This window comes from Gobio gobio (genome assembly GCF_949357685.1).
Source record: "Gobio gobio genome assembly, chromosome: 12".
NCBI lineage: Eukaryota > Metazoa > Chordata > Actinopteri > Cypriniformes > Gobionidae > Gobio > Gobio gobio.
The window spans coordinates 43,757,893-43,773,740 of record NC_137105.1 but is presented as its reverse complement, the minus strand read 5'-3'; the positions used below and the strand labels follow the sequence as shown (position 1 = coordinate 43,773,740).

At 39.9% G+C, this 15,848-nt stretch overlaps 1 protein-coding gene across 2 annotated transcripts in view; it reads right to left on the bottom strand.

The window, feature by feature from the left end:
* Positions 1-8,860, bottom strand: part of jag2b (jagged canonical Notch ligand 2b) — a 63,261-nt gene extending 54,401 nt beyond the window's left edge. For both annotated transcript variants that reach the window (XM_079831544.1, XM_079831545.1), the window contains exons 1-2: positions 8,633-8,860; positions 7,906-8,223 (exon numbers count right to left, since the gene is read on the bottom strand). In XM_079831544.1, coding sequence (XP_079687670.1) covers positions 7,906-8,223; positions 8,633-8,701 — 387 coding nt within the window. In that variant the 5' untranslated portion in view covers positions 8,702-8,860. The remainder of the gene's footprint in view (positions 1-7,905; positions 8,224-8,632) is intronic.
* Between the last annotated feature and the right edge of the window lie 6,988 nt (positions 8,861-15,848).

The following is a 15,848-nucleotide window of genomic DNA, read 5'->3' as shown; positions in this document are numbered from 1 at the left end:
CCTTAATGGGGTCCTTGATTATGATTTTGCTTTTTTAATTGTAGTTAGTTAGTAATGTTGCTGTTTGGGCACACACATCTGCAAAGTTTCGACGCTCAAAGTTCAATGCAAAGGGAGTTATTTACTTTTACAGAAATCGCTTTTTAAGGACTACAATTTTAAGGACTACAACAAATGGCTGGTAGGGACTACAACAAGCTTCTTCTTTGCTTGGTGACATACCCCAAAAAGTACACAAGCCCTGCCCCAGGGAACACGCAACAAAGGGGGTGTGGCCATGTTAGACGCAGCTGTCTTTTCACATTTATTGCAATACAGTACGTAACACAAATGCAATAGCATGTCATAAAAGTAAGATGACAACTTAAGTTATAACCGTAATTAAACTAAACTATACTTGTTTATCTCCATGCAGCATATATTCTCTGGCTCTGTGCATTTTACAACAGTTCCCACACGAGCGATTTATAGATTATCATAACAGAACATGCTAATCAATGACTTGATAGCTAACTCCACATCAGCTACATAAATTCATCAACTAACCATTCAGAAACGTCCTGTTGCGCTCTACATGTTGTCACTTCTTCTTGAGTCTCTCCATCATTGTCCGACTCCGGTTTGAACATAAAAGGCTGAACAATTTCAGACATTTTCAGTGTGTGTCTGCGTGAGGTAATTGGAGCTGCTAACACAAGCTCTTGAAGTCCCGCCCTCTTCTAGAAAGGGGGCCGGGAGCAGCAGCTCATTTACATTTTAAGGGACACACCCTCAAAAATGTACACTTTTAACATGCTATAAAAAAAATTATGTGGGGTATTTTGAGCTAAACCTTCACACACTCAGACATCAAATACTTATTTTGCATCTTGTAAAAAGTGGCATAATAGAACCCTTTAACCCCACCATTGCAGTCATGTTAGCATTAAGTGTATTTTCAGTTCAAGCGTTTTGTTCATTAATGGATTAGTAGCATTTTGGCAGAGGCGCTTCTGCGGTCTCTAATCTGAGTATACCGTTTTCATGGTTTTAAAGGAGTCCATCGTGTGGGAGTGATGGAGTAGGAAGTGCCTGTATGCTTCACAAAGAACTCAAATGTTCTCTCTTTATATGCTTTATCAAGTAAGACTTGTCACTAATTAAAATCACAAATTAAACGTCTGGTCAAAACTAGGCAGAAAATCGGTCCGTGTTCACAGAATGCAACATATCCAAAGACAAACTCTTCCAAACCACATTGTACCATAAGAGGTTGCTTCATAAAGTCACCTCAGGCACATTGTCTCTTAATTGGTCCGGTCTCTCTGCTGCTAAAAATACCTCTACCATGACTGCTGCATTCAAGAGAGGGAAAATGCAGCCTTTCCTTTCATTTAATGGGAAGACATTGGTACAAAAAGCCCTGCTCTGCCCCAGGTCACAAGAAAGAAAATGTTTATTGTGGTGGCAGAACAAAAAGCTATTTCAGGGTCAGGAAGAGAGAGAGAAAGAGCATCACACATCCAGCTTGAGATTTCTCATGATCTTAAACTTCCTGGTGAATCACCATGGAGAGAGAGAGGAATCAATACCGGCTCTTCCTGTAACATCACAAACCACTGCAGATGACTACGAATAGTGCAGCCAGTTCAAACAAAAGCTACTCGGCCTTCCTTGACCCATTAATTAGGGATGTTTGTCATAGCGGTTAACCAGTCATAAAAAAATAGTGACGTTTTATATGTTTTTGGTCAATTTATCAAGTAGATATTGTTCATGTAATCCATCACAATATTATTGTATAGAACCTTACTGTAAAGTGTTGCCATAGTTTTGATATTTTAGCAGCGATGCATTAATTAGCAAGCTAATAGCTAACAAAATTCTCTCATAAAAGTTTGGATGTTGCAGAATTTGAACACCCTACACAATCAGACGGATATCTTTGGCTATTGTACAGCTTTTCGTTCTGTTTATTAAGTGTCCCACCACAAGCATTATATTTAAGCTGCTATAGAGATTTTGGACTATCGTCTCTATCGCGATTACGTGCTCACGGGACGTTGCTGTGCGGCGCGTTCACGAAAGCTTATCGTTTGCATGCGTTTTTTAAGCACTGCTGTTTAAAAACATGTGATTTTAAAAGGGATAGTTCACCCAAAAATGAAATTTAGCCCATAATTTACTCACCCTCAAGTCATCCGGAGTTATATTACAAAAGTCCAGGCTAATCAAAGCATTTGAATTGAATTTATAGTTGCTCTGTTTTTGAAGTCCATAAATCTGTCCATCAAATAATGTGCTCCACGCGGCTCTGGGGTGTTAATAAAGGCCTTCTGAAGCGAATCGACGCATTTGTGTAAGAAAAATATCCATATTTAAAACTTTATCAAGTAAACTTTCGGCCGACCGCCTTCTGTGGAAAAGTGTTGAATGTTGAAAGTGAAACTCAAGATGCTTACGTGACGTCATGACGAGCAGACCAGGTCGCGTTAGTCTTTCGATCGGCAGGGAACTTTCAGCAATTTTTCCATAAATTGAACAGGGAAGGTTGTCGGCCGAAAGTTTAATATGGATTTGATAGTTTTAAATATGGATATTTTTCTTACACAAACGCATCGATTCGCTTCAGAAGGCCTTTATTAGCACCCCAGAGCCGCGTGGAGCACGTTATTTGACGGACAGATGCACTTTTTATGGACTTCAAAAACAGAGCAACTATAAATCCAATTCTAATGCTTGGATTAGCCTGGACTTTTGTAATATAACTCCGATTTTATTCGTCTGAAAGAAGAATGTCATAAATACACCTAGGATGACTTGAGGGTGAGTAAATTATGGGCTAATTTTCATTTTTGGGTGAACTATCCCTTTAAACAGTTGAAGCACAATTAGCCGCGAAAGAGAACTCTTTTCAGTATATGTGCACGCTGTCAGAGAAACTGTTTCTGAGTCAGAGAACTGAACAGTGCTTTTTGCCGCCTAATTGGGCTTGAACGGTTAAATACACATAACTATGTGTCAAAGTGACCACGTATTTGCAAGTAAACAGTCATTTAGGGCTGCAGCTATCGATTCTTTTTGTAATTGATTAATCTAACACTTAATCGATCGATTAATCGGATAATTTTGTGTGTGTTTTTAAACAACCAAAACAAATAATGCTTAACGAAAATGAAGAGGAAAAGCAATTTAATTTATTAATATGCACAACAGGTTTCATGCTGTAATCTAGCCCTGACATCAAAGTAAATATCTGTTTTATGTAGATTTCTACACCTGCAGCATTTACCATTAGACTACTAACAAATAATATATCATTTCTGGGGTGAGCCTTTTTGCTATGGGAACCTAGCAACCTGTGTGTGTGTGTGTGTGTGTACGCGTGCCGTGCGTGAGGAAAAGTGACGCCCCAGTCAGACCAGTTGCTTCATTGCAGTTTGGTACGGCAGAAATACATACATTCATTTTCAGTAGAACGCTGCATTTGGCTTGCATCACTTGTAGGGGTGTAACGATTCATCTACTACATCGATGTATCGATTTATATTCCTATGATCGAATCGTTACACCCCTAATCACTTGCATTGCGGTGCATTTTAGGTGAAGCATCCGTTCGAAAAATCGTGTCACATCACGTCCCAGTGTATACAATGAATGCATGCTGAAATTATTGTTGCGTGGCTACATAAAAGTTTAAGCATATGTGATGCATTGCCGCGATTGGTCTGACTGGCGCGTGAGAGAGACGAGCGCGCATATGTGTGTGTGTGTGTGTGTGTGTGTGTGTGTGTGTGTGTGTGAAGGGGTTCTTTTTTTAGGCAATACACTCTTGCGTGAATACGTTTACTACTTAAAAACATCAAAGCTAAACACCATATCTAGTCAAACAGCGTCACGACATCGCTACAAATACAGTATGGGATTAAAATCAGCGAACATCAATGTATAGGCTTAGGCTACGTTACCATTGAAGTCCTACCGCTGTGGAATGCCAGGTATACTTTACAACAGACACATTGCACATTGTTCTCTTCTTTTTTTAAGAATGTAATGATCCCAAACTTTAGACATTCTCTTCCGTTTATGGACATCTTTACTCTCCGCCATCGCGCCAACTAAATTCAAAATGTATCACGCGCTATGGTGTGCTTCCTGAACATTGAACAGCGGTCCGTGTGAATCAGATCCCTGCGCGTATAGTGTGCGTCATAGGAATTTAACGAGGCTTCGAGGCAGAATTTTTGCCTCGAGGAATTTTTGTAATCGAGTTAATCGAGTAACTCGATGAATCGTTTCAGCCCTACAGTCATTTATGTCTTAAGTGAATGTTAACAGTTGAGAGTGAGAAAGCACGAGTATATTGGACCTGTGCAGTCGGTCTTAAAGCGACAGCATCCAAATTTTCCAAATTTGAGAGAAAATCTCTCACCGTTCTTGACTGAATCACTTTTGTAACTTTAATGAGAATAAATGTATATGTAATTTTTGCGTGGATTCTATCAAAATACATTTGATTACTTTATAAATTGTGTAGTATTTCTAGTTCTTGAAGTTATTTCATTTGCGTCTGTTTTTTTTTTTTGCTCTTTCTTTAGCACTTGTCTTCAGTAAGCTTGAGAGTATTATCGGCTAGTATTCGTTTAAAATGATATTGAAAATGGTAATAAGAATAACGATATTTCACTGGTATCAAAAATGTTAAGTCGTTATTGTGAAATAAAATGTAAGATTTCGGTCATATCACCCAACCCTACTATCAAGTCAAAAATACAATTGTAACTTCAGACACACTCTTTCTAGTTGTTTTTGAACTTATTTCAAGTAAATGCCCCCTAAAAACACATATCCAATTTGTACCCATCATTTCCCCCTTTATTTATTGCTAATTCAGTACCGTTTTTACAACGCAGCATGTGAAAATGAGACACCCACCCACAACTTTACTGGCTTCTGGTCAACCCCCGCAAAAGACAATAACAACAACAAAAGATGGACATTGCTTACTTGGACATTTTGAGGCCTTGGGGGAGCAGCGATCTATAATCAGTCCCAATCAGCAGCCACCTGCTCTGATGCTGAGCTGGACAATTACTGCTTTTTGTTGACCGGAGACGCAGCCAGCTGTGACTGGCTAATTACACAGTCAATAGTGTAATCAGTTGTGAGGCTCTAGCACTTCTTTCCCAGGTGAGATGAGAACGAGTGGCTCCACTGAAAGATCAGTTAAGGGGGAAGGGAACTCGGGAGGGCAATAGATAATTGTTTACTAAAGGCCCATGTAACCGTCTCCTAGCAACTGCCCAGCAAGCTCCCAATCAGGTGTGGCTGACGCTGCCATTTAGCCTTGAAGCGTAGTGGTCCTCCACTCTGACGGACGGATACAGCTGCCGTCTCGATCGTCAACATTCACAGTGCCACCAGAGAGGCTCTTGTGGGGACCGTCTCTCACACTCTTGCGCTGTGGAGTTACACATCCACTAAAACTGTAAAACAAACCTATGTTACACAACTGCAAGGGGCTAGAACTAACAGGTGAGGATCTTACTAACCTACTAGATCCAATTCATGGATGGTTATTTCACAACAAAAAGCCAGTTTCATACTTAAAGGGAGCTCAGTTTTCTATTAACTTCTACGAATAAGAGGATAAAGAAGATAAAAGCACCTAATAAGTAGGGCTGGGATTAATCACAATCTACATTAGAACAATCTTGATAAGGATATGCAAGCGTTCCTGAATCTTCATCTCCATAGCAAAAGAAAGGCATCTTACCCTAGTATGCACTCTGCGAAAAAAGCCAAGCACAACAAAATAATGGCCAAAAATGTGTTGTATGCAATAACAGCGTGGCCACCAGTGTGGTCCGATTCACAAAAAAAAACGAGTTTTAGGAACTTTTTAGTGGTTCAAAACAAAAAGCACATCTAGTACAGTCAGATTCAAAAACGGATTATTCTTTTGAATGGCTCGCTCTAATAAATCATTCAACCTGACTTTATATACTCTCACAGGAGTTTAACACTGAAGTGTAATATTATAATAGTTTTACACATTGTTACAAAACACGTTTACTTGAATTTGTAGCAAATAGAATCAAAAAGACTCAATCAAGTCAAATCAGGAAATCTGTATTGACACTTAAAAGCAAACTGGCGAGGCAAAGGCTGCACCGAGACCGATCTCGGACATCAGCAAACAAGATATTAAAATAATAATAATAATTACACCGACAGGTGGCGGACTCCATCTCCAAGACTCTGGGTACCTTCATACAATGCGCCCTAGATGAGGTTACACCGAGCACATCAAACAGATGTCCGGATGCAGTGGCATTCAGGAACGCATTCCTCTAGCAATTTCATTAGCTTCCATGGGACACTAAGGAACTGCAAACACACGGCATTGGAAATTCAAACTCAAATCACAGGCTTTCAGACGCGAGTCTAGAGCCACAGATCATGTGATCAGAGTTATATAGGGACATATCTAGGTGAAATTTCAAGCGGGGGTCAGAAGAGTAGCAGGTGTAGCATCAAAGCCGGCCCCGAAAGGGTCAGTTTGATAGCATGTTACACATTAACTTAAACGGTTGTGTGTGTGTGTGGGGGGGGGGTGCCTACAGAAGGGCAGGTTTGCCATCAAACACAGGTGAGTGTGTGCCTAACTGGGCTGCCGTCCAAAGCTGACAGTCAATACTACGCAACATCTCTTTTTTTGTTGTTGTTGCTGTTGTTGTTTGCGGGTGTGACACTGAACTGCATAAAACATTGCAGCGATTTGCCACCTGATATCAGCATCAGTAAATGTACCTGCGTGACTGAAAAGACACTTGATAAGTTTTTCAGGATTCAACACAAGGTAGACAACCAGTACACAGCTAACCCTTACAACAAATTTCCATGGTAACTATACTTTCCACTAAAATCCCACAGTTAGTGTTGCTAAACTACTGTAAAAGTGTGATATTAGCCAACACTGACAAAAATTAGCAAACAAAATCTAGAAGCTTCTTACACTATTTGAAGGAGATTCCATACTCATTTATTAGCGTTGTTGTAGTTTTTGAAGGTTGTAATATACATTTTAAAAAAATGTAACAACTGAATGTGTGGTCATTTATAGGCTAATTAATAAGCGTTTTAACTAAAGTTAGCAAAACAATAATGCGAAAATACAAAGTTTGAGACCAAACCAATGCGTTGCAGACGTTGAAACGGGACTCCCATGTTTTCTCCCAACAATAAGAGTAGCCCAACTATGGTATTTTAGTTTGTTACCGTGGTCATTTTTCCTAGGGTAAGCTACTAAAGAGCAATTTAACAAAATCACGCAGAACATCGACACACAGGCAGCTGTCGCTGGTGTGTGCGTCGCATTTGAACAACAAGTACACTAGAAGCTGTGGTAAAGATTCGCATCACTCGCAATGAAGCACCAACAGAACTAGTGAGCAGCCTACCTAGTGAGACATCGCTGTGCACGCGCCTATGATGCCCAGAATTGATGTCTAGGTAGGCAGCTCACTACGTTTTGAGACACAGACAGATGATTTTCTTTCAGGTTGTTTTAAAACTCGACTTTCTTCCGTCACCATTCACTCGCATTGAATCTTTTTTCCCCATTCGATGCAATACATCTCGTGCTCCACGGGAAAAAAAAGTCATGCAAGGTTTGAAACATGAGAATTTTCATTTATGAGTGAAGTAGAGTGTGTTTCACCTTAAAAGCAGCCCGTTTCAAACACGCACAGCCAAGTGAATGACCGTTAATCATTTTAAAGCAAAAATCGGTAGGAGACAGCAACCATGATTAAAAAAAGAGACCCTGTCATCACTGTAACAATATAGTGCACTCAACTTCCGAGCAGTGACAGCTCACCGCGGCGAGTTATTATTATAGCTCATAAAAAGACGCGCACTTACCGGCCAGGCGAAGTGAAAGGGAATGATGATCTTCCCCACGTCGCTCGTTTTGCTGGGGTTCTTTGCAGTCTTAAAAGAAAATATATTTCCACCGAGAACGTCAGTAGATCCAGAGCCAAAGGTGCACGGGCCAGTGGTGGTGACTTCAGACTGGTACTCCTTCAGGCACACTTTAAAGTAAGTATCGCACTCGTCCCGAACGCAGCGCTGGTCTTGAGAGTTCCGCGTGCCGTCGCAACATTCCCCGTCCCACAACTCACCGTTTACATTTTCTACAGCAATCAGCTGCAGCTCGAAATAGCCAGAGGAATGGGACACCTAAAAATAACATTTGAAGGAAAAATAAATAAATAAACAGCCATAATGCAGGTTGTATATTATTGAAATATGAACGGAGGTGATATTATTTGAGGGAACGTGCAGCGTGCGCTTGTGCATTCAAGTCTCCAGAGAATAAGTCTACAATGTTGCTAACCTGTTAGTGCGTATTAAAGGGAGGGAAACAGCAATGCATTTTAAAAGACCCTCCAACTGATACACCCTGATCGTGGTGCAAGTTAACATTTCTTACATCATGACATTTCCAAATGCATGAGCACATGTGGCTGCGTAATTCAAATATCGATTGCATTGAAATCATCAGCCCACACCCATCAACTTTTGCCCGCTGATCACTGCTATGGCAATTAAACCGATCTGCAATCCCAGAAACAATCAGCGCTCTCACCTTCGTCCACATCGTTAACAGCAGGCACGCGATTGGGAGCCAATTCCTAATCCTGATACAATTCCACATGCCGCTGATTTGTGCGTTATGAATACAAGATGGAAAACGGCCGTTGACCGGCGACAGGATCCTCCGTTCCTGACATGCAAAAATTCACAAGCGTGGTGTGTTTGCGCGGTGATGGTCTAAGGCTGATCTCTCCCTCGGTCTGATCACTTCACAGCAAATGATATGTTTCACAGCTACCGCACGCCTGAGGAGATCTCGCGTGGCTGACAGCTGGCTGAGCCAATCACAAGGCCTCCTGCTGGTTCGCTTGGCCAACCGCCACTCGAGGGCGGAGCATTACCAAAACTTACGCTGTTTCACAACGAGCAATAAAACGCACGTTCTTTTTTTTCTTATCGAGAATTTTGACATTTTAGCTAGACATTATTTGTAGTTTATTACTAGAATGGTTCCTAAATAAATGTAATAACAGCCACATCCTAGAAACACAATGTATCCATCTGCATTTATTTAACCACATAGCTATTCAGTTGAACTACTTTGGTATATATTCTTACAATTAAATTGACACAGCACTAAGTTAACGTTGGGTTATTCCTATTCCTCTGTTTTATTGGATATTTGCAGTATATTTATTAACATTACTAGCACTTTATTTTTATTATTGCTATTGTCATTGTTTGTAGGCCCTATTGAAGCTTTGGTGATGTCATATGCCAAACAACCAAGTCAATGAAGTGCTTTAAAACTGAATTTAAAACCTCAAAACCACATAAAGTAGTCCGAGCCTCAGGAAACCTCTATCTCCTCGCTGCAGTTTGATGCGTGCTCAGCCTGCTAGTGTGATTTGACACAGGTGAGAGCGCCCTCTACTGTTGATGTGTGCTTTAGCCTGTAAAGAGAGACCCCAAAAAGACATTTGAATCTCAACATATAAACATTTACATATATTGAACTAAGTCTAATTACCTTAAATGCAGTGGTTCTCAGTCCTTGCTGGAAAAATATCATAAAAACACATCTTAAGCTAGTTTTGGGCACTTTTCAGCTGGCCTAACTGGTAGTCCAGCTAAACCAGCTGAACACCAGCTTGGCCAAGCTGGTAGACATACCCCAACACTACACATTTAGCATGTCTCCCATATTTATCACCCCTGATTTATATCACCAGCTCATTAATAAAGGCTCCAAGACCTGAATTGTGTGTGTCAGATAAAGGAGACGTACAAATGAGCAGTACTGAGGAGGTCCTCCGCCATTTAAATGATGCTATATCTGTGTGTCTGCAGCCGATTACTTGGATGCTTTTGTGAGTGTGTGGCCGTGCAGGCTCTGGTTTCCTCACGCCACCCATGCATTGACGTGACACTAGATACTGGTGTAAATAAATGCACCGATTGCTTAAGCAGCGACCTTACTTTAACTGGGATATTTGACATGCTGTCAGGAGGAGGAAGGCAGTTTTGTGGTGGTGGAGATGATGATGGGGGAAGGGGAGTGGCGGAGTGGCGGACTGACGGACAGAGATGCTGGCGGTATGGTGGTGCTGGTAGGCGTGTTTTGGTGGCTCCCCTCATCCATATTTCATGACTTTTCCTTTGAGGCCTTGCACACAAACCTATAGCCAATGCATTGATTCCCTTTTATCTCAAATCATGGCCTTGACCCACTTTAATAGCGTTCATGATTGTTAGTTGCTCATTTCCTCCCAAAAAGCAGCTGCGACTGGTATATCGGAAAATAATGAATCCCTTGTTGCGATTCTGACAAGACAAAACCATATGTTAAAGTGACAGCATGATGCAGCCATGCAGAAGAAGAAAAAACAGGGCATCAAATAGCAATGTTTGTACTTGCTGACAGGTTATAAATCAATTGTGGGATCTTTTTGCTTTTTGAATTGCTGTGCTCAATTCTCATCCCTATATTTGATGCATGACCTTATTACTGAAGCTTGTTTCCATAGCGATAGGCTTACAATTTTACTGTAAAGCAAGCACAGGAAATTAAATGTGATATAAGGAGATTTCCCAAAGGTGAGAAATTATTGATAGGAAAATCACACAGATTTATGGCTGCTAGACGCTGCACAACGTACTGTATTTTTTTTTTTTTTTTTTTTTTTTGCTGAACTGATCTTAACATTATGGATGCCTCCTCCAGCTGCTAGTTTATTTCTGCTTTGGTTTGAGGTTAAACATTATCTTATGTCTACACATAGTCATAAGGTAGGGCAAAAAAGTGTACTGTCACAAGAGTGCATCAAAATATCATGGGCATGATTATGATATTATTAGGGGCCAAGGACCAAAGGTGCATATCCTATTGTAATTGTTTGGCGTTCTTCGTTTCTTCTGCTCTATGACAGCCCATAGAACCGCTTGTGGGAAATTTATGAAATTTGGCATACAGAAAGAGGACAGTCTGAACTGTCACAATCGCAAATTTGGAGTCTCTATCTCAATTCCTCTAGCGCCATCTACTGTCCAAAGTTGCACTCACATTTACGCTAACAACTTTAGAACCATAAGGGCTATACATTTCTTTCTAGAAAATTATTTCCCCCTCTGATTCCTTGGCTCAAGGCAATTCGTTTGCACCCTTTGTCTTCATTTTCCATCATGAAAATATTTCCACCATTTTGAATTTTGACGTTGCTCCGATTGTCACTAAAATTGAACCAGATCATCTTCAGACCATGCTGACAAAAAGTAATGGAATTCAAGTTGATTCATCAAACTGTTTACGAATAATATGCAAACGAGTAGCGTTTGTGAAAAAAGACGGTATCTCTGCAACGCTTTATCGTATTCAGACTAAAGTTGGTACATGTTGGCCTGACAAGCCAGACCCACATCAAGATGTTGGGTCTGGGAACTCACCATTGGCAGGGCTCAATCCGAGGGGCGGGACAAACGGCTGTCTTTCAAATTCCCTCTGCACGCAATAGGATAGCGCCACAACCAACCAGAGAGCAACGTGAAGCGGAGCTAGTTGATAGATTAAACTTTCGCCATATCCGGTCGGCAAAACTCCGAACACATCTTCCTTTCTTAAGAATCTCTTCAGTGCCATTCTTTGTTCTTTTCTCAAAGAAAAGCTTAACTCAAAGTCTTCCAAAGTTGCGGCCAAAACCGATTCAAAAGACCGCTGTTTGTCAGCTTCTTTGTTTAAGAGTAGCACGCAGAACCACCGCAACTCTGCCGTGACGTGACGTCATTATGTTATGCCCGCCCACCGACTCTACACACGCTGTGATTGGCCTGACCAGAGTTTGTTTTTTCCAGCTCGCAGGTCTACCGAGAGTTGCTAGACTACACTCGCGGCAAAATAAATTTGCTGCCACTAGGGTGCGTCTAGATTTCTAGGCTAGGTACATGTTATCACAAGCACAATGTTTCGGTGCAGTGCCACCTACTGGTCTGGAGATACAAAAAAATTGCTATTTTTACTTATAATTTCTGAACAGTTTGCCCAAAAACCATAAAAGTTAGATTGTGTTAGATTCTGGGTGGCATGCCAAGTCGAATTATATCCAATTTTTCCCATATCGGCCATTTTGGGCATCAGCCATTTTATGAATAGCATATAATTACAAAACTCAGTCATCAGCAGGATGCCCTGAAGGAGCCTGAGAAGTTTAGAGCCAGCCAACATTCACATACTTATAACTTTGAATGTGTTCGACTTATTTTCATGGGAGTCATCTCCTTAGATTCCCGAATCCTTGCCGACTCCAACGATTCCAAACATGCTAGGTTTCTTATGGTTTGTGCAAAGTTGCAATTTAGCTTTTAAACGACTTTCGCGAATATCTTCAAAACCGTTCGAAGACGAAAACACTGTAGGAAAGTTTAAATCATCAGGGGTTGACTAAACACATGACAAAATTGTAATAGTAAGTTGGGTGTGGGTCATTTTTTTATGTGCTCATAAATTTAAATGCCTATAACTCTTAAACGAAATAAGATATTTTCATCAAATTTGACATACTTATGTATGGGGGTACTCTGAGGACACAAATAAAAAGCGGTGGGACTGCGCCACTTGGTGGTGCTATATTTGAACAAAACATGAAATTGCCTCGAACTACAGTACCTTTGGTCTGATTGACTACAAAATTGAAATGCAGTGTCTTTGTCTCAGTTGCTATTATGACATTGGTGTACCTTGAAAAACATGGCCGTCATTTTAATTACAAAATGACAACAACAAAAAAATCCAAAGCTGTAACTGCTTTGGTTTTGCATATTGCTATAGTTTACAAACGCATTGGCACACTGTATCTCTACAAAACTCAGTATGTGTCTTTGTCACCATGCCCTGAAGGTATGTTTCAGGGCAACATTTTTAATGAAATTATAATATATGCAATTATATCTCATTACAACTTAATGTATTTATGGGTTTTCAACTTGTCTTCCAAATGTCTTTATTTACTCATTTTTGCAGTTGGTCTAGCTTCCTTGTTTGCTCCTGTTGTGCTTGGCACCGATAACTGCTGCTTGCAGCTATATTATTTGTATTACATGTAAAGAAGAAAAGAAAAACATATTGCTAATTTTTGTCATCCATACAGCTGTTTTCCCATATAAAAGTGTAAAGTAACTGCACCACTCAGCAACTGAATTATAATTGCCCCTTGAAAACTTGAATAGTTATGAGATTCAGGGCTCGACATTAAGTCTGTTAACATGTTTGTCCTTCAGACAAGTAAATCTGTCATTCACCTGTCCAAGTAAAAAATTTGCTTGTCCGGATTTTTTTTTTATGTTGTAATTTATGGTGTTTATTCTGAAGCAATATTCTCACCAGTGTTCAATCAGCTTTGATATACTCTGCCTATTTGTGATATTTTTTATAAAGGGCATTTCCCCCCTAATCTTATTAAATATCGGCTATGCTTCAGCTTTAATTTTATATTCTTAAATTTGATCAATTCATTAAACTAGAATAAGACACTATTGGGCTGTTACCATTCAAATTAAATAATTTACACTAAAAAATTACAACTGCATTAAATAATGTTATGGCATTGTTTTAAACATTTTTGGAATATAAAAATAAGAAAAGTTGGAAAGAATGTTTAAACATGAAACTAAACCGCCAGTAGGTGGGGGCAGGTGACCGTCTGAATGAGTGAATCATTGAGTCGATTCGTTCAAACGGCTGATTCGTTCAAGAATAAGGCAGTCGTTTACGAATAGGTCATTGAATGTTTGATTCGACCGATTCATTCAAAAATCATTCAGTGACACACTGTGTCTGTGAGGTGCGCTGTGGTTCTGCTGTGATCTTTGTTTGGAACTATTTTCGCTGCTGAAATAGAACAAAAACAGTCAATATTGCATCTAAAATGTAAGTGACTTATGTCTGACTGTCATGAAATCAGTGTCACATTTCAGTTGTGATGGTATTCAGGAAAACCGCACTCTTGGTCGTGTGATGTTGTTTAACTGTATCATGTTATAAATATAAAAACGGCACCTTTCGAATGTTTACCGCAGTATGTTAACTGAGTTTCTCGGTGTGAGCTGTGCTCGTTTGTTTTCGATTTCTCCTCGAGACTCGAGAGGCTGCGCGACCGTCAACAGTGCAACCTTGTTACCGTCAGTTCATTACATTATATATTATCCACTATCGATCGCCACTTATACTAAATGAATGCAGAATCATTCTTGCATTTTGGTGATTTCCTAGATTATTTTTTTGGTTTTGGCATTTTAATCTGGCTACTTGTCCGGTCGGGTAAGTAAAATTATCTTTCATTTGCCCTTTCAAAAAATCCACTTGTCCCGGACAAGTGTTAATGTCGAGCTCTGAGATGAATATATTTGCGCATTTGAATTTGATTGCATTTGTAAAGCTATATTATAGACACCCAAATTCTTTGACACTTAAAGGGTTAGTTCACCAAAAATGAAAATTCTGTCAATAATTACTTACCCTGATGTCGTTCGACACCCGTAAGATCTCCGTTCATCTTCGGAAGAGAAATGAAGATATTTTAGTTGAAATCTGATGGCTCTGAAAGGCCTCCATTGGCACAATGCACGGTTCACTCTCAAGACCCTTAAAAGGTACTAAAGACGTCTTTACAAAGTCCATCTCACTACAGTGGTTCTAAAATAACTTTATGAATCGGCGACAATAGTTTTTGTGCGCAAAAAAACCCTAAATAATGACTTACATAGTGATGACGATTTCAAAACAAGGCATCATGAAGCTTCGAAGCGTTATGAATCAGCGAGTCGATTCAGCGGTTTGAATCGCCAAATTTCAGCAGGTTGGCGGTTTGACACGCGATCTGAATCACTCGGCTCACTGATTCATAACGCTTCGAAGCTTCATGATGCCGTGTTTTGAAATTGTCATCACTATGTAAGTCGTTATTAAGGGTTTTTTTGCGCACAAAAACTATTGTCGCCGATTCATAAAGTTATTTTAGAACCACTGTAGTGAGATGGACTTTGTAACGACGTCTTTAGTACCTTTTAAGGGTCTTGAGAGTGAACCGTGCATTGTGCCAATGGAGGCCTTTCAGAGCCATCAGATTTCAATTAAAATATCTTAATTTCTCTTCCGAAGATGAACGGAGGTCTGACAGGTGTCGAAAGACATGAGGGTACGTAATTAATGACAGAATTTTCATTTTTGGGTGAACTAACCCTTTAAAATAAAAAGTAAAATAAAAAAGCGAAAGTTTATGCCACCAATTGTTGCTATACCTTTTAGCAAAAAAAAGAGTACAGGTTATGCCTCAATTTTTTGCAGAAAGAAAAATAAAAAGATAAATACAGGTTATGCTTCTATTTGTTCATACCTGGCCGATTACCTGAGGCAACTCACTTTCACCCCAAGATAATCCTTACAAAGCATGACTCATATAATTTCATGTAAATCTTCCTATCCATGACATTAACTAATGTCATCAGTGGAGGTGTGACACCCAGCATGAGCCCTGCCATTGAGTTTTAAGTTGTTTATTTTAGCCCATGTCCACAATAACAGATACTGTTGTCTAAATGACGTCCTTATTGAGCACAGATGGCCTTCAAAAGAGAAATACAGCAAAAATGTTGCAATGGGGGAAAAATACAAGTGATATTTGGCCATTAACACATCTGAAATAAACTACTTTTCCTCCCGTAACGTAAAGGAGCAAACAGAAGAATGAGGAAATGGCATTGGTTGTCCTCAGTGGAAT